At 47.2% G+C, this 19,111-nt stretch overlaps 1 protein-coding gene across 1 annotated transcript in view; it reads left to right on the forward strand.

Annotated features, from left to right (window-relative positions):
* Positions 1–19,111, forward strand: part of FAM20A (FAM20A golgi associated secretory pathway pseudokinase) — a 78,573-nt gene that overhangs the window by 55,978 nt on the left and 3,484 nt on the right. Inside the window, exons 4-10 of the mRNA XM_068263585.1 lie at positions 1,306–1,384; positions 1,837–1,929; positions 2,039–2,154; positions 5,025–5,205; positions 12,916–13,025; positions 17,124–17,205; positions 17,322–17,381. Coding sequence (XP_068119686.1) covers positions 1,306–1,384; positions 1,837–1,929; positions 2,039–2,154; positions 5,025–5,205; positions 12,916–13,025; positions 17,124–17,205; positions 17,322–17,381 — 721 coding nt within the window. The remainder of the gene's footprint in view (positions 1–1,305; positions 1,385–1,836; positions 1,930–2,038; positions 2,155–5,024; positions 5,206–12,915; positions 13,026–17,123; positions 17,206–17,321; positions 17,382–19,111) is intronic.

Below are 19,111 nucleotides of genomic sequence, written 5' to 3' on the forward strand. Positions count from 1 at the left end.
AGAGCCGCCGCCATGAGCCAGCGGTCGGCGGCTCTTCCCGCATACAGTGGCCGCGCACACAGGGAGGCAGCCGCCTCCTCCCAGCGTGAGGCGGCCATCCCCGTGGAGAGGCAGGCGGAGCGCGGAGTAGCCGCCGCGTTGGACGGGTCCGAGCGGGGCTGCTGTGGCTGGGACATGTAGTCCCTCAAGATTTAGAGTGACGCGCGCGCGCGCACTCAGGCAGGGCATATATGGTAGCCAGAAGTAGTCAGCTGACCAGGCTGGTCAGCTGACTCTGGCTTCACTCCCCATTGGTCCAGCACTGTGGGAGGTGCTGGAGGGAGTGATGTGTATATATACTGCTGGCTGGTCATTTCTCGGGTGTCTGGCGTTGCGATCACATACGTGGGAGCACCCAGATCCGTAGTCAGATCCTGAAGTGTGCCGGGACCAGCTGGAGCTGTAATCCTACACTTAGCTAGATATTTGATAGCTAAAGTACTAGTTTGATTGTGATTATATGTTATGACCTATTGCCTGTTTCGACCATTCTCCTGAACCCTGATCTTGTACCGCGATATTTCTGATACTCTGTTGCCGACCCCCGGCTCGTTTCTAGACTCCGCCTCAGCCTCCTGATTCTATACCTCGATATTTCTGATACCCCGTTGCCGAACCCTGCCTGTACTTAGACTCCGCCTCTGTCTCCTGATCTTGTACTTTATCTGTCTGTGTGTGTACGACCTGGCTTGTCCGACCTCGAGAACCGACCTTACCGTTAGAGGCGGTTCCTCGCTCTGTTAGCGACCCTTCCTCCTGAGGGTCACTTCCAGACATCCTTCCTACTGTCAGTCTGACTCCTCCCGTCTTGGAGAGCTCAGGTCTGCGGAAGGAATCTGTGCAGTTCTCCTTGCTGCACTGAGGCCTAGTCCTCAAAGTGTTACAGTTACACCAAACACTACACTCTACTCAGGTGGACAGAGGTTAGCTAGTATATCGGATTATCAGTGATACTGCAGATCACGTATAATCTGGTATACATCTGTATTTCCGGTGATACTGCAGATCACTGGTAATCAGATCCTCTCTGTGCTTCACCGATCGTTACAGGTAGGGATTAGATTGTGAGCTCCTTTGAGGGACAGTTAGTGACAAGATATATATATATACACTGTACAGCGCTGCGTAATATGTCGGCGCTATATAAATACTAAATAATAATAATAATATATGCTATATATCATATCCTGCCTCATGTATAGATTGCCATTTCATCCTCTGGAGCTTGTATTTGCCATTTGCTGACGCCTCTTCCATTCTATGCAGTCGTAAAGCCAAGCGGGACTCACCTGAAGTTAGTGTTACGCTTCCAGGATTTCGGGAAAGCCATGTTTAAGCCAATGAGGTAAGTGAGGATTAAGACAAAATGGCACTGGGAGATAGGTTGAGGCCTATACTGGATTGTTATCCTATTTAGCAACACATGCAGTCTTATGATAGCCATATGGTAGTCGACTTGGTGGTCAATCGATCAACCGATTCGATTATTGTAATCTGATTGGTTGAAAATCAGTGTCCCCAAGAGCATGCCCGATCACTTACTCTACAGATCAGATGGGGAAATTCCGATTAATCACAGGCTAGTGGACAGCCCCCTGCTGGCGATGGGTAAAGAGAAAAAGTGCAGCACACAGCACACATTGCCACCAGCAGGTGCAGCAAGTTCTGTCCAGGTTCCTAACAGCTACAATTTCATAGTTAAAGCCTCTTCTCCAATCAAGTCATACAACACAATGTTTTATATGAAATGCTAACTCTTATGGTCCTCACCAACCCTTCCACCTTTTTACTTCTAAGGCAGCAGCGAGATGAGGAAACTCCAGAAGATTTCTTCTATTTTGTGGACTTCCAGCGGCACAATGCAGAGATTGCAGCTTTCCACCTGGACCGGTAGTTATGTCATTGTTACCATCAGAATAACCCCCTGTCCTGCATAGCCTATTAAGCCCCTTCTACCTTTGTATGGGGCCTTCTCATCATATCATTTTCTGTTCCTCAGGATCCTGGATTTCCGGCGTGTTCCTCCAGTCGCAGGAAGACTTGTCAATGTCACAAGTGATATCTTGGAGGTAACCAGCAATGCCGACCTAGAAAGTGTCTTCTTCGTCTCACCAGGTATGGGGATCCTCTAGGAACCTTTCAGAACTATAGCTTATTCAAGAGCCGAACTTGGGAGCTCTCCAGGGTTGGAGATTGTGTGAGATTCTTTGAGGTGTGGGCCTCACCTGGGAATTCTCTCTACAACTTATTGTATGGATGTAGTCACTTAGGAATGTTGTGTGAATTGTTAGTGTGTACAGGAATATCTGACATATGGATTGTATGGGTGAAGGCCTCTGAAATATTTGGGAACTGCTAAAGCCAAACCAAGGGTTCCTAGCTGTCATCCAACCCCTGTAAGCGAACGGGAGAGGTTGAAAACTACATAGGATGACCACCACTAATAGGAACCAGGGATGGTCCAGGTGTGCAGTTCATAATAAAGTGTTTATAATGAGACATTTATTCTATTATTTACTACAAAGACACTGTTAAGGATCGGACGAAGAAAGGAAAAAACCTAAATAATAGTATCTTCAATGTGATCAGATTACAGGACATGATCTGAAGCTGATAAACGCTACGCTTGTTGCTATGGTTGCAAAGTTAGCTAACAGAAAACAAAGTAAAGAGTTCCCTAAACCTTCAAGGATATTTACTGCAATGCTGTAAAACATGCAGAGAGCTTTACAATTACTGTGATTAATTAGATTTTTATTATATATAGAGTAATAAAAACTGTATTATTACGGGTATTGTTTGCATGGTAATTCCATGTGTGATGGTGCCATATACAGGTAAAACTCTAAAAATTAGAATATCAGGAAAGGCTTCCTTCCTGAAGGCCACTTTTGAAGCATCCTGGTCTTCCATAACACCACAGCAGTGCAACAGGCTGAAAGCATCCGTGCCACGCCGCACTGAGGCAATAATTGATGCAAAAGGGACCAAACCAAGTACTAAGTACAGGTAGTCCCCGGTTAACAAACGAGATAGGGACTGTAGGTTCATTCTTAACCTGAATTTGTTCTTAAGTCGGAACACTGTGCCATCTCTGTCCCCTGTACCTCCTCTGTGCCCCCTTCCCCCCCCCCCCCCCCCGTGACTCCAGTGTCCCCCTCTGTGTCACCTCTGCCCTCAGTACCTGCTTATATAAGTTTAAAAGCTATTTTGTCTTTGAATTTTTTAAAATTCAAAAACTACAAGTAAGTCCAATTTGAAAAAAAAAAAAAAAAAGTGACTTGTTTCCATGGAAACACAGAATCCATGCTGTTCATATCGGCGGGTCGTTTGTAAGTCGGGGACTACCTGTATATATGCATGATTATATTTGTCAAAGGTCTGACATTTTTCAATTTAAAATCTTTGTTTTATTGATTTCATGTCATATTTTAATTTTCTGAGATTTTGATTTTGGGGTTCCCATAAGCAGTAAGCCATAATCATCAAACTTATATCAACTAAAGGCTTGAAATAACTCGCTTTCAGTGTAATTAGTCTATTTCTTATATACGTTTCACCTTTTGGGCTTGATTCAGAAAGCGGTGCTAACCCAGTTAGCACGCCTAAAAACTTTTAGGCATGCTAACCTTTGCACTAGCTAAGTTAGCACCGCTTTGTGCTGCTGATCGTGCGGCAAGTCCCCCGCGCAAAGTTTTGCGCGCGCAATCGCGCAGGTGCGCGTGCAAAGTCGCATAAGGTTTAATGGCGCTGCGCGAGTTTATTTTTATCATGCCTAAACTGAGTTTAGGCGTGATAATGGGCTTTTCACCGGCGTGCTAACTGTTAGCACCGCTTTGTGAATCAAGCCCTTTATGTTGAATTACTGACATAAGTGAACTTTGGCATGATATTCTAATTTTTTGAGTTCACCTGTATGTGGGTGCAGTTTCCTGGGAATCGCTTGGAAAGTATTTGAATCATGGTGCCATGTGTGGACTTATCTAGCAGATCATCATCTGTTCCTTTTACTCCCAGTGGGGCATAGGGCATCCATTAATATTCTCCATTCACATCTATTTGTTGCGACTCTCTTCATCTCATTCCAGGTTTTACCCATCTTTCTAACTTCTTCTTCCACTGATCTTCTCCATGTTTCTCAAAGCCGTCCCCTTCCTCCTGGTCCCTATGGATTCCATTCTGGGGCTCTTCTTTCTATAGATTTCACTTTCTGAGGGTGTGGTCTATTCAACCCCACTTCCTTTTCCTTGGGAAGCTTTAGGTGGCAGCCCCACCACCAAGATCGGGGGTTGAAGGCTAATAAGCTACACACCTTAAATCACATCACTGTTGGCAGATGGACTGCAGGACCGGGGTAGTTGAGGAATCTTGTGGGAAATTCTAGGGTGAAGGTGGCATGTTGACATATCTGTCACATGAATTGTGTGGAAATTTTGTGGGATTGATTTGGACGTTTGTGCTGTGCATGAACATACCTGGAAGATGGGTTGTAGGGGTGAGATCACTTTGGAGTCTTATGGGAATCGACTGGATGTAGGTGTTATATGTGAACTTACCTGGCAGATGGATTGCATGTATCAAAGAAAGTGATCTTGGCGCAGGGATCGGCAGGCGTCTAATAGACGCCTGAAGAGGATATCATAATTGGTGCGTCGGGCGTGTTACTAGTAACCGATCAGCTTCAGAAGTAAAAGATCGGATACTGTAGGGATGGAACAGAGGAGCCAATCCATTTAGTAGACGATTGGCTACAATAGAGGTTGTTTAAGCTCGGGGGGGGGGGGGGGGGGAGGGTGTTGTAGTGTCAGGCATTAGGTGGGGTAGGTTTAGGCACTAGGAGGAGAGAGTTCAAGTGAGGTGGGTCAGGTAAGTGCATAGTAATGTAACAGTATGCAAATTGACAATATTTTTACTAGCAGCACCCAACTCATGCAGTGGCGCTCAGGAGGTTTTCCTCTGGTTCTTATTTGTCTTTCTCTCCGCAGCGAACAACGTGTGTTTCTTTTCGAAGTGCTTGTACATGTGCAAGACGGAGTACGCAGTCTGCGGGAACCCCCATATGTTGGAGGGCTCCCTTTCCAGCTTCCTACCATCTCTGACTTTCGCACCCCGTCTGTCTGTGCCAAACCCCTGGATCCGCTCCTATACCTTCAGTGGGAAAGAAGAGTAAGTATTGACTCTGTGCATGTGTCCACTGTGTGATTTGCTCGCCATAAGTATTGACTCTGTGTGTGTGTGTCCACTGTATGATCTGCTGCCATAGGTATTGACTCTGTGTGTGTTTCCAGTGTGTGATCTGCTGCCATAAGTGTTGACTCTGTGCGTGTCCATTGTGTGATCTGCTGCCATAAGTATTGACTCTATGTGTGTCCACTGTGTGATCTGCTGTCACATATAAGTGCTTACAGAGATACAGTGCCACTGTCACTTACTGGTTGTACAGTGTTACTGCTTACTGGTGTAAATGGTAGTTCTTCTTCATAATTATCCCCGATAATACTGTGATAATGGCAAAGGCAGGATTTCTGCAAAGCCCACATAGGCAGTGGCTTAGGGTAGCTGCCAACAAAAGAGGCAGGTAAACATGGAAGAGGGAGTTATTCCATTTGGAAGGGGAGGGGGGAAATTGTAAAATTGTGAGGTTAAAATGGGAAGCAACACATGGAAGAGGATTCATGCTTTTGGTGAAAGTTATTGGCGAGTTACCAGGTGTGGCTGGAGCTAGAGGTGAGTTTTCCAGGTATGCAGACAGCTGTGGCAAGTTCCTGTATGTGGTGGAAGTTATTGGTGAGTTACCAGGTGTGGTCAGAGCTAAGAGTGAGTTTCCAGGTGTGCTGGCAGCTGTGGCAAGTTCCTGTATGTAGTGGAAGTTATTGGTGAGTTACCAGGTGTGGTTGGAGCTAGGAGTGATTTTCCAGGTATGCAGACAGCTGTGGCAAGTTCCTGCATGTGGTGGAAGTTATTGGTGAGTTACCAGGTGTGGTCAGAGCTAAGAGTGAGTTTCCAGGTGTGCTGGCAGCTGTGGCAAGTTCCTGTATGTGGTGGAAGTTATTGGTGAGTTTCCAGGTGTGGTCAGAGCTAGGAGTGAGTTTCCAGGTGTGCTGGCAGCTGTGGCAAGTTCCTGTATGTGGTGGAAGTTATTGGTGAGTTTCCAGGTGTGGTCAGAGCTAGTAGTGAGTTTCCAGGTGTGCTGGCAGCTGTGGCAAGTTCCTGCATGTGGTGGAAGTTATTGGAGAGTTCCCAGGTGAGGTTGGAGCTAGGAGTGAGTTTCCAGGTGTGCTGGCATCTGTGGCAAGTTCCTTCATGTGCTGGAAGCTATTGGTGAGTGTGTTTGGAGCTAGGAGTGAGTTTCCAGGTGTGCTGACAGCTGTGGCAAGTTCCTGCATGTGGTGGAATTTATTGGTGAGTTCCCAGGTGTGGTTGGAGCTAGGAGTGAGTTTCCAGGTGTGCTAGCAGCTGTGGCAAGTTCCTGTATGTGGTGGAAGTTATTGGTGAGTTACCAGGTGTGGTTGGAGCTAGGAGTGAGTTTCCAGGTGTGCTGACAGCTGTGGCAAGTTCCTGCATGTGGTGGAATTTATTGGTGAGTTCCCAGGTGTGGTTGGAGCTAGGAGTGAGTTTCCAGGTGTGCTGGCAGCTGTGGCAAGTTCCTGTATGTGGTGGAAGTTATTGGTGAGTTACCAGGTGTGGTTGGAGCTAGGAGTGAGTTTCCAGGTGTGCTGGCATCTGTGGCAAGTTCCTGCATGTGCTGGAAGTTATTGGTGAGTTACCAGGTGTGGTCAGAGCTAGGAGTGAGTTTCCAGGTGTGCTGGCAGCTGTGGCAAGTTCCTGCATGTGGTGGAAGTTATTGGAGAGTTCCCAGGTGAGGTTGGAGCTAGGAGTGAGTTTCCAGGTGTGCTGGCAGCTGTGGCAAGTTCCTGCATGTGGTGGAAGTTATTGGTGAGTTCCCAGGTGTGGTTGGAGCTAGGAGTGAGTTTCCAGGTGTGCTGGCAGCTGTGGCAAGTTCCTGTATGTGGTGGAAGTTATTGGTGAGTTACCAGGTGTGGTCAGAGCTAGGAGTGAGTTCCCAGGTGTGCTGGCATCTGTGGCAAGTTTCTGCATGTGCTGGAAGTTATTGGTGAGTTACCAGGTGTGGTTGGAGCTAGGAGTGAGTTTCCAGGTGTGCTGGCATCTGTGGCAAGTTTCTGCATGTGCTGGAAGTTATTGGTGAGTTACCAGGTGTGGTCAGAGCTAGGAGTGAGTTTCCAGGTGTACTGGCATCTGTGGCAAGTTCCTGCATGTGCTGGAAGTTATTGGTGAGTTACCAGGTGTGGTTGGAGCTAGAATGAAGTTTCCAGGTGTGCTCAAAAGCAATCGGGTCGGCACCACCAAAGTAGTAGAAAGCTCTTTTATTCCATAAAAGCAGTGACAGACGCTGTTTCGGGCTGCGTAGCCCTTTCTCAAACTGCTAAAGACAAAGTGCACAAAACCTAGCCACCTTATATACACCCACAAGTGGGCGGAAACACTATGAACGGACCTGATGGGGAACAGGTAAAACTTACCATATGTGCCTAGTGTCACGGTATGTTGTAGTAAGCATATCCACATGCGGGTCAAGGGAAATGCTGACGCCCCGCACCACGAGTGCACATCCAATGGCAACTCACGTGCGCGATGACGTCAGACGCCGCGCGCACAACCAATGCTGAAGAGCGCAAACGTTCAGTCACATGTGCGCGATGACGTCAAACGCCACACGCACAACCAATACTGAAGAGCGTAGACGCTCAGTCACATGTGGCTGTAGGCGGACCTGGATCACGCCCACCCACATCCTAGAGATTGTATGTAAATAAGAGTTACCAGGTGTGGCTGGAGCTAGAGGTGAGTTTTCCAGGTGTGCTGGCAGCTGTGGCAGTTCCTGTATGTAGTGGAAGTTATTGGTGAGTTACCAGGTGTGGTTGGAGCTAGGAGTGAGTTTCCAGGTGTGCTGGCAGCTGTGGCCAGTTTCTGTATGTTATGGAAGTTATTAGTAAGTTACCAGGTGTGGTCAGAGCTAGAATGGAGTTTCCAGGTGTGCTGGCAGCTGTGGCAAGTTCATGTATGTGGTGGAAGTTATTGGTGAGTTCCCAGGTGTGGTTGGAGCTAGGAGTGAGTTTCCAGGTGAGTTGGCATCTATGGCAAGTTCCTGCATGTGCTGGAAGTTATTGGTGAGTTACCAGGTGTGGTTGGAGCTAGGAGTGAGTTTCCAGGTGTGCTGACATCTGTGGCAAGTTCCTGCATGTGCTGGAAGTTATTGGTGAGTTCCCAGGTGTGGTTGGAGCTAGAAGTGAGTTTCCAAGTGTGCTGACATCTGTGGCAAGTTCCTGCATGTGCTGGAAGTTATTGGTGAGTTACCAGGTGTGGTCAGAGCTTGGAGTGAGTTTCCAGGTGTGCTGGCAGCTGTGGCAAGTTCCTGCATGTGGTGGAAGTTATTGGTGAGTTCCCAGGTGTGGTCGGAGCTAGGAGTGAGTTTCTCAGGTGTGCTCAAGTGCTAGAATGGAGTTTCCAGGTGTGCTGGCAGCTGTGGCAAGGTCCTGCATGTGGTGGAAGTTATTGGTGAGTTACCAGGTGTGGTCGGAGCTAGGAGTGAGTTTCCAGGTGTGTTGGCAGCTGTGGCAAGTTCCTGAATGTGCTGGAAGTTATTGGTGAGTTACCAGGTGTGGTCAGAGCTAGGAGTGAGTTTCCAGGTGTGCTGGCAGCTATGGCCAGTTCCTGTATGTGGTGGAAGTTATTGGTGAGTTGCCAGGTATGGTTGGAGCTAGGAGTGAGTTTCCAGGTGTGCTAGCAGCTGTGGCAAGTTCCTGCATGTGGTGGAAGTTATTGGTGAGTTCCCAGGTGTGGTTGGAGCTAGAAGTGAGTTTCCAGGTGTGGTCAGAGCTAGAATGGAGTTTCCAGGTGTGCTGGCAGCTGTGGCAAGTTCCTGCATGTGGTGGAAGTTATTAGTGAGTTACCAGGTGTGGTTGGAGCTAGGAGTAAGCTTCCAGGTGTGCTGACATCTGTGGCAAGTACCTGCATGTGGTGAAAGTTATTGGTGAGTTACCAGGTGTGGTTGGAGCTAGGAGTAAGCTTCCAGGTGTGCTGACATCTGTGGCAAGTTCCTGCATGTGGTGGAAGTTATTAGTGAGTTACCAGGTGTGGTTGGAGCTAGGAGTAAGCTTCCAGGTGTGCTGACATCTGTGGCAAGTTCCTGCATGTGGTGGAAGTCATTGGTGAGTTCCCAGGTGTGGTCGGAGCTAGGAGTGAGTTTCCAGGTGTGCTCAGAGCTAGAATGGAGATTACAGGTGTGCTGGCAGCTGTGGCAAGTTCCTGCATGTGGTGGAAGTTATTGGTGAGTTACCAGGTGTGGTTGGAGCTAGGAGTGAGTTTCCAGGTGTGTTGGCAGCTGTGGCAAGTTCCTGCATGTGGTGGAAGTTATTGGTGAGTTACCAGGTGTGGTCAGAGCTAGGAGTGAGTTTCCAGGTGTGCTGGCAGCTGTGGCCAGTTCCTGTATGTGGTGGAAGTTATTGGTGAGTTGCCAGGTATGGTTGGAGCTAGGAGGGAGTTTCCAGGTGTGCTAGCAGCTGTGGCAAGTTCCTGCATGTGGTGGAAGTTATTAGTGAGTTACCAGGTGTGGTTGGAGCTAGGAGGGAGTTTCCAGGTGTGCTAGCAGCTGTGGCAAATTCCTGCATGTGGTGGAATTTATTTGTGAGTTCCCAGGTGTGGTTGGAGCTAGGAGTGATTTTCCAGGTGTGCTGGCAGCTGTGGTAAATTCCTGCATGTGGTGGGAGTTATTAGTGAGTTCCCAGGTATGGTTGGAGCTAGGAGTGATTTTCCAGGTGTGCTGGCAGCTGTGGCAAGTTCCTGCATGTGGTGGAATTTATTGGTGAGTTCCCAGGTGTGGTCAGAGCTAGGAGTGAGTTTCCAGGTGTGCTGGAAACTTGGGATGGATAGCATTCTTGGACATGGTGAGTGGTGGGGAAAGGGGTTGGTGAGTTCTTGAGTGTGGTTGGAACTGGGTGTGCGGAGACTGGTGTGTGAATTTCCAGGGCTGTGGAGTCAGTACAAAAATCATCAGACTCCTCAGTTTATGAAAGCACCGACTCCAACTCCGACTCCGGGTACCCAAAACAGCTCGGACTCTGACTCCTCAACTCCGACTCCTTAGTCTAATACTTACCAGGGCTGTGGATTTGGTACAAAAATCATTCAACTCCAACTCCTCAGTTTAAAACCTCCGACTCCAACTATGACTCCAGGCACCCAAAAATGCTTGGGTGTAGTGGGACAGGAGTGTTTGTTTTGGGACTGTCCCCCTTTTCCTGGCAGTAAAAGGGTTGATGGGATTTGTTTTTTGTCGCAGTGCAGGAAACAATAATCTGGTAGCCAACTTTCCACTGACGTGTAAAGAAAACATCTGCACTACGCCTGACTGGGGGAGGGGGTGACATTTTCATTGAACAATTCGCAGAACCTCTTACTTATCATCTGAAGGGAATTAACTAGCTTACCACAGACACTAAAAGTTCAGGCAGGGTGTGGTGCCACCATCTGGCAGAACACGGATGCATCATCCCAGAACAGTTACGTGTGTAAGTTTGTTGCTAGCAGTTCAGGAGGAACCACAGGTCCCAGCACAAGCTTTTGTCATCAGTCTGGCTAGCGGGGCATGCTGGTAGCTTCACAACAGCTGGAGATGACAGCTGAGTGTTCTGCATTTTATAGTGCAGCAGATTGGGCAGTAATTGTCCGATACTGGTCCATGGAATTTTGGAATGTGTGCCAAATATTGATGATAAGGATGAGATTGTGTGATGTGGAGAATGGATTGGGTAGTTTGCCCAGAGTTGGAGAATGGTAACCCCTGACGAAGGAGCAAGGCTGAAACGATTTGGGATTGGAGACAATGCATCATCTCTGCTAAAACCCTCCATTTCCACTATATGTGCTGTATATACACTTTCATATGTAGGGGTCCTTGTCATCAGGGCTGTGGAGTTGGAGCAATTTTGGGTACCTGGAGTCAGAGGGTTCATAAACTGAGGAATCAGATGATCTTTCTACCAATTTTACAGCCCTAGTAAGAATAGGAGTCAGAGTTGTGGAGTCGGAGCAATTTTGGGTACCTGGAGTCAGAGTCGGTGGTTTCATTAACTGAGGGGTTGGAGTAGGATGATTTTTGTAACTCCACAGCCCTGCTTGTCATAGAGGCCCATGTTGTGAGAATTTGTTTTACCCGCTACTGTCCTTCGTGTATGTGTTTTATTAAAAATGCTTTTTATAGTATATAACACTACTGACTAGGCATAGGATAGGATTTTAATGTGACGATGGTCACCAATTTGTCACATTTCTGAGCAGACAGTAGTGGCACCTCCTCCTTTCTGCCGTGCAAGTCAAATGGTACACTGCTTCTCTCCTGCCTCCCCCCTCCTCACTCACTGTCAGACTCCTCACACAGCACAACAAGCTGCTTTTCCCCAAAGTAGGTTATTTTGGTGCACGGCAATGGTAATTCGGGGCTCCAGCAATTGCCAGACGCCGAATTACATCTCCTTCAGAGTTGCGACACCTCGGAGGGGGAGTAGTATTTAACACCACCTTGGAGTTAAGCGACAGCAGGGATAGCCGTCAATCGGCTCGCCCTGCGCCGAACTGCCTGGTGCCGAGACGCCATGTACCCCAAGCCCCATACTCCCATAGCCGGTTCTCTCATGAAGCAAGGTGAAACACATGCATCAGACGCAAAGATTACAGGGGCGGCATGCTTGTACACTTACAGCATGCAGTCAGAGTAGGAGGAAAAGGAAGAGGAGAGCGGACGAGGTGAAGAGGTCATCATTGGGTAAAAGCAAGTACATGGCAGTTCCTGCCCAGGGTGAGCCAAATGATGGCTCTCCCTGCTGCCGCTAAACTCCCCGGTGGCGTTAAAGAGAACCAGAGACGAAGCACCCTCATGTATTTTATTACATTTATCAGTGGGAACATAACAGTAAACACCTACCCTGCTTTTAGTTTTATTCTTCTCAGTCTAATCTATCTGTTATCAACTGTGATAAGAATCCACCGACTGATTCAGTCTAGGTTTGACCTGGAATAATTATAGCTGAGTCACTCTTCTGTGGAGTCTTTTCAAGCCCAAGCCTGTCCCCTCCTGGCCCCCTACTCAGAGCTGTTGACATGGGAGGGGCTGCTGCTGCCGAGAAAGAAGCTCTGAAACAGACAAGTGTATCTGTGTGCAGTGTGCAGCCTGTCATTATCTACTGTATGCAGTTTAATTCCTATGAGAGACACTTCCTACAGGCAGCCACACAGCATACCAGAATAATAAAGTTGAAAGCAGACAGATGAAAGGCTGCAGCAGCCCTGCTTGTCTATAGTCTCATAGAGGCTAGACAGCACATCCAGAACAGTTTATAACCTGGAAGCAGAAGAGATATGAGCCGGCGGCTGTTTCCTGGAGCAATAATGGATAAAAAACACTCAAAAAGGCACACCAGAGTGGCGAAATTATCAGGTAGAGCATTTATTCTTTACAAGCTATCAACTGATATGTTTATTTTGTGTGAATCGTTCATCTCTGGTTCCCTTTAAATACTATTGCCCCTCAGAGTTGCATAATTACCATTACGCGGGGCGTGCAGCATAGCATTACTGCTATGACAGCGCTCAGCTTCGGCCGAAATAACCTGCTTTGTGGGACTTGGCTTTGTGTCCAGGGTTGGAGGATGGAATTTGGTAGTGTGTATCCAGAATTGGGGGATAGACTTGGGTAGACAGTGTCCAGAATCGGCATATGGGACTGGGTTTGGTGTTCTGGATTGGAGGATAGGATTGGCCTCTCCTGGGAAGTAAATTCAGTTTGGTTCTTTTTATCAGGTGGGAAGTGAATCCATCCTACTGCGAGTCTATAAAGCAGCTTCCGCCGTACACCAACCGGCAGCGGCTACTGAATGTGATGGATCTGGCCATATTTGACTTTCTAACAGGTAAGATGTCAGCCAGGTGGTGTGGCTGTGCTAGGTGGTGTGGCTGTGCTGTGGATTCATGCTGGGTGGTTGGTCATCTGTGGTGGGTGGTGGTAGCAGCAGCGGTGGCCCTGCTGTCACAGCTAACATGGCAAGGGACAGACTGCACACAAATAGTGATGGTCAATTAGATTCTAATACTTCTGAGTTGATGCAAAATGTATGTTCAATTTATGCAAGCTCGTGCAGCGTGGATTTTGACCAGTCAAAATTAGCAACTATTTATTTTAAATTGTTGCACAGATTTGCATTTAAGTAACATAAAATAATCACCAACTCTAATTATTACCATCGCATTGGGCAACTCTACATATCTGTGTCCCTGTCATATGCAGAGTGCTAGATGTACTGTGTGTCAGATGCACAGGTGTGTACTTGCACATGAGATGCACAGGTGTGTACTTGCACATGAGATGCACAGGTGTGTACTTGCACATGAGATGCACAGGTGTGTACTTGCACATGAGATGCACAGGTGTGTACTTGCACATGATGGGTCAAATTAATAATATGCAGCTTCAATTATGGATGACCTAGTAATAACTGCAGGATGTAGTAGCTGCATTGTGACCACATGAAAATGTACAGCACAGTTGCAGCACAAGTTCATATTAATGTGGCCACATCATGGAATAGTATAACCACCTAATAATATATTCTAAGGGGAGGATACTGGGATAACAGGAGACATTTCCAGCTGTGTGTGGTAACACTGACCCCTGGTGGCACATTTGAAGTACTGCTTATTACCTACAAAGTCAGGATAGGTTCTGCAAGTGGTGATTGTCATCTACAGGGTCAGAGTAGGTAGTGTAAAGCTGGCCATACACTGGCCCGATTTGCCGCCGTTTCGACAGCAGATTCGATCACTGGGATCGAATCTGCTGCCAATCGTTCGTGCTACACGCCGAATTTCGATCCATTTCGTCTGATCCCGTTGATCGCTCCGTGTGGAAAATTACCGTTGATCTCCCGCGGGTAGGGAGCACGTCGCTAGCGGCGTTCGAGTGCCCGACGACCGACGCAATATAGACGCATACATTACCTGCTCCGTCGGCACGACTACCCCCGGTCACCGCTGCTCCGTGTCCGCGCTGGTCTCCGGCATGCTTCAGTTCCTCCTGCCCGGCAGGAAGTTTAAACAGTAGAGGGCGCTCTACTGTTTAAACTTCCTGCCGGGCAGGAAGAAGTAAAGCATGCTGGACCTGGAGACCAGAGCGGAGAAGACAGCGGAGACCTGGGGACTGGAGTCGTGCCGGCGGAGCAGGTAATGTATGCGGGCGGGGGGAGCGGCGGCAGCACCACCACCACCACAACAGATTGTGAACGGTTTCAGGCTGAAATCGGTTCACAATCTGTTTGCAGAAAGGTAGCCTATGATATCTGCAGATTTCATACACACCTTGTTTAACAGACATTCATCTGCAGATCCATCCTGGTGGATCTGATCTGCAGATGAATGTCTGTTAAACAAGGTGTGTATGAGATTTGCAGATAGAGACTATGAATGCATTTTGCAGGAATGGATCTTTTGCAGGAACAGATCTTTTGCAGATACTGATCTGTTGCATGTGTACAGCATCTTTGTGTCCAGCATCCTGCAAAGATTTTATCTGATGGGGAGTTCAGCTCAATAGAATAGACTATGTAGAGTATGGCTCTCATACTACATGGAAGGGGGTAAAATTGGTCAGTGATCTTTCATTAATCTTTCAAGTGTGTACACAGCTTTAGGCCACTTTCAGACGGGCGGCTGAACTGCACATTTGCCGAGCAGTTCAGCCTCCTGTCTGCCGTCTGCCAGTGCAATTTGGGTGCAATTTAAATGCAGCAGAATTGCAGCGGCTGTAGCACCACGCGTGTCAAGCGCTAACCTGCGGTGGCGTTACAGGGTGGCAGAGAACTGTGAAACGTCGAGTCTGCGCGCGGCCGTGTGGTGGCCGCCGGTACAGGGCGTTAGCAAGCGCCCAGCCGGTGCAAGAGAGCAACTGACAGGCAGCGACTTCACCGCTTGTCAGCTGTCCGTGTGAAAGGGCTCCCAGGCAGGGATCACACTCATTTGCAAACACGAGTGATTTTAATTCACTTCAATGGCAGCGCAATTTTTTGTGTTTGTGTGCAATTTGCATTTTGTTATTTTTTTTTTTTTTATGTGTTATTATTAGTGTTTTAAATTTGTGTGGGGGGCCTCCATTTTTTTGTGTGCAACATGCAATTCGTGCTTCCATGCAGATCAATAGCAATGGTGAAAAATCACATCAAAAATATTTTCTTTGGCAAAAACTTCTGTGAATTTTTATGTAAATTAGATATATCTTCAAGTAAATTAACTGCATTGGTATTAAATGAAACATACACAAAAACCGCGCAAGAAAGTTTCAACAAAAGAGTCCCAAAAAATTGCAGATGTGTGCAGTCATCTAGAGCAGGGCTTCCCAACCCAGCCCTAAAGGCCTATCAACAGCATGTTTTTCTGAAATCCACACCAGTGCTGGGACACTAATTATCCCGCATGGGGTAATTTTGGCACCGGGTTATACCAATAGTAGAATATCTGTAATGTTACTAATATTGTACTATTGCCTTCCCTAACCTATTTCCCACACTAGCCCTCCACTACCTACACCTAATACTAAGTTATATCCAATTTTACGTTCAGCTACATAATAGCCAAACCCCATACGCCCCAACATTAATTGCCTCCATTTAACTGATAACTAAACTCTGTGAACGACCACTATTTCGCTATTTGTAGTTCATTGTACATTGTACGCAAACTCCATGAGCTGCCACTTCGTCCCCTCCGATGATAACTCTGGTGGGCAAATTGTCCATTGTTCAATTTACATTGCGGTGTATGGTGGCGCACAAGTGTCTAGGTGTACTATACGCCTAAATTTCCTGCTTCCAAATGACCTCATTTGGAACTATGTGTGGTTTCCTGCAAAACATGTACTGTTGCTGGTACTTGAGGACGGGGTTGGGAAGGCCTGATCTAAAGAGTGTCAGAAGAGGTTCTATATTGGGAAGATGAATGGAAGGAGCAGATTGGAATCTGTACTTGTGGAACTACTTAGCTAGGTGGTAGGAGTCAGTATGTGTCCTAGGTTTGACAGTTGGGATAGTCTAGAATCAGATCATTGCCTTCCCACTGGAGAGGTAGAAGTGGTTTTTTGAAGCAATACTTGCCACTCATTGAGTGGGAAGGGGCTCTCAAAGACGTATATGTCTGTTAGAGAGGGTGAGGGGTGTGGAGGCAAGTTGGAAAGGGCTTTGGAAGCTCAATTCGAATGTTAGAGAGAAGGGTTGGGTTTCTAGACGCCTGTCTATTAGGGCGTTGCAGAGGATTGTGGGATCTGATCAGTAGCTTCCACTGGACAGTTGGAAGCGAGACAGGTAAAAAGGGCACCGGACATTTGGGCGCAGCTGGACACCACCATAGACTGTAATATGAATAATGTCTATCGCGGTGCTCAGAGGGTAATTTGGGAGCTGGCAAAAGACGAAGCCCAAATCACAAAAATAACAATGCAATTCATCTGGCAGCCAAATTGCATCTTACCCCTAAGTCCATGACAGCTTGGAGGGGGTATAGTAATCTATGCCACTGGGAAATTTGAAATAGCACAGACAGCCATTTTCTGGCTTCAAGCTGCACCCAAAATGGAAGGGGTTCTGTATCTTTACTGAAAGAGCTTCTTTGTTAGAAATTATTGGGGGCGTCAGGCATTGTAGCAATATCTTCCTGCTGGAGTGTGGGAGTGGGATTCCTGGAATCAGTATTGTACTTGAGCCCTTTGGGGAGAGGGGGTGCATTCTGTTACCAGTACATGTATACCAAAGAGCTGAGGGGGTGGTTTCTGGAATCAGTCTGTACACTAGAGAGCTTAGGGTTTAGGGTACTCAAATTAGTACCAATCAACTGAACACTTGGATTTGAGGCAACTGTTTCCCTCACAGAAACTTGTGTTTGATCTTCATGTCTGGACATTGCTGCTCATCTCATCAGTGGCATTAAAGTGATACGAGCTAACCCGGCAGTTTTCTCTTCCCCACCAGGAAACATGGACCGTCACCATTATGAGATATTCACTAAGTTTGGAGATGATGGTCTCCTGCTGCACCTGGATAACGCAAGAGGGTGGGTCACATTGCCACTGTTGTATATAAGCCATGGGCATCTGCAGTACTGACCATGTGCCCTCCAATACTGACCATGGGCTCTCTAATACTGATCATGACTCTTGTCTGCTGCAGGTTTGGGCAACATTCTCGAGATGAGATGACAATCCTGGCACCTCTGTACCAATGCTGCCTGTGAGTCCGTTATAAGCACCACCACATGCACGTCATTCACACGTTTTTGATTCCTACATGTAATTGAATTCCACTTATTCACACTAAGGTCTTCTTTTTGTAATCATAGAGGCTACAGGTCAATAGTAGCCATCACTGCAGGCACCGTCTTAACATTGGGAATGAATAGTCATTATACTCTACGACAGGTTTATTATTATATGATTATTACTATATTTTGTCTCCTTCACTGATGGGTCTACAAGCAGTCGGTTGGTGCTCAGAGTCCACCACCCGACAAGTACTACTTTGGCCTCAATTCACGGAGCATTATCAAACGTTTATCAAACACTTTATCAAACGTTTGATAATTTACCTCATGAGTAAAATCTCATTTTAAATTCACTAAGGTGTTATACATTTATTGAATGTTTTACCGATAAAACGTTCAACAAATATATAACACCTTAGTGAGATTTTACCCATGAGGTAAATTATCAAACGTTTGATAAATTGTTTGATAAACGTTTGATAATGCTCCGTGAATTGAGGCCTTTGTTATCTAAATGCCTTTAGCATAAAACAAGCCGAGGTCCAAATGTTATGAAACAAAAAGTAAGTAGTAGGACCTATATATATATATATCTGCTTGGGATGGCTGCACTGCTCCTGCTCGGGAGGGGGTGGTGCTTATTGCCATCTAGGTTAGTATACTGCTGCTGGGAGAAATAGTAGAGAAGTGGGCATGACTAATGAGGGCTGTGGAGGCTGACATATTTATTTCCTTTTAAACAATGCACATTGCCTAGCTGTTAATAATAATAATGGCAGTATTTGTATAGCGCCTCTCTCCTGTCAGACTCAAAGCGCTTGCGAGGCAGCCACTAGAGTGCACTCAGTAGGCAGTAGCAGTGTTAAGGAGACTTGCCCAAGAAACTCCTTACTGAATAGGTGCTGGCTTACTGAACAGGCAGAGCCGAGATTTGAACCCAGGTCTCCTGCGTCAGAGGCAGAGCCCTTAACCATTACGCTATCCAGCCACTGCTGGATAGCCGATCTTCTGCCTCTTATGGCCCATACTCACGGGCTACAATTATCGATGCAACACGCGCCCGTGAGTATGAGGCGTTGCACGGGCGCGCACCCCGAACCGTCGCACGTCGCTGCTGTCGCCAGGCGATTGGTGCGGTCAATCGCCCGCCGACAGTTGCCACCGCAACTGTCGCTAGTCCGCGGACTAGCGACAGCAACCAGCAGGGAATACCCTGAGCTTCCGGCGGGGGGAGGAACTTCAGCGACAGTTTCCTTCGCGTCAGTTGCCAGGTCCTTCCGCTGTGTGTATGCGGAGGGACCTGGCGACGAGCTGTCGCCGGCCTGTCACGCACACGCTCCCGTGTGCTAGCGACAGGCCAGAAATGTTGCCCGTAAGTATGGGCCATAAAGGTGCCTGGTAATGGTACAGTTTCAGGAACTATTGCCCGTACAGTTGGATGTTTTCTTTAGAAAACATTTCCTGAATGGCAGTTGCTAAATATAACTGCCAGAACAGTAAGATACCAGCCAGCCTCGTTACTCGCTTGCACACTTCTTTGGCAGTTAGATATCCCTCTCATTTCAGGTGTCCTTTAAAGGACCACTATCGCGAAAAAAAAGTAGGCAGGTCAAATCTAACAGGTTTTGAGCTAGTCCATCTCTTCAAGGGGGATTCTCAGGGTTTTCTTTGTTTTCAACAGCATTTCCTGAACAGCAGT

Source organism: Hyperolius riggenbachi, chromosome 12 (genome assembly GCF_040937935.1).
Source record: "Hyperolius riggenbachi isolate aHypRig1 chromosome 12, aHypRig1.pri, whole genome shotgun sequence".
NCBI lineage: Eukaryota > Metazoa > Chordata > Amphibia > Anura > Hyperoliidae > Hyperolius > Hyperolius riggenbachi.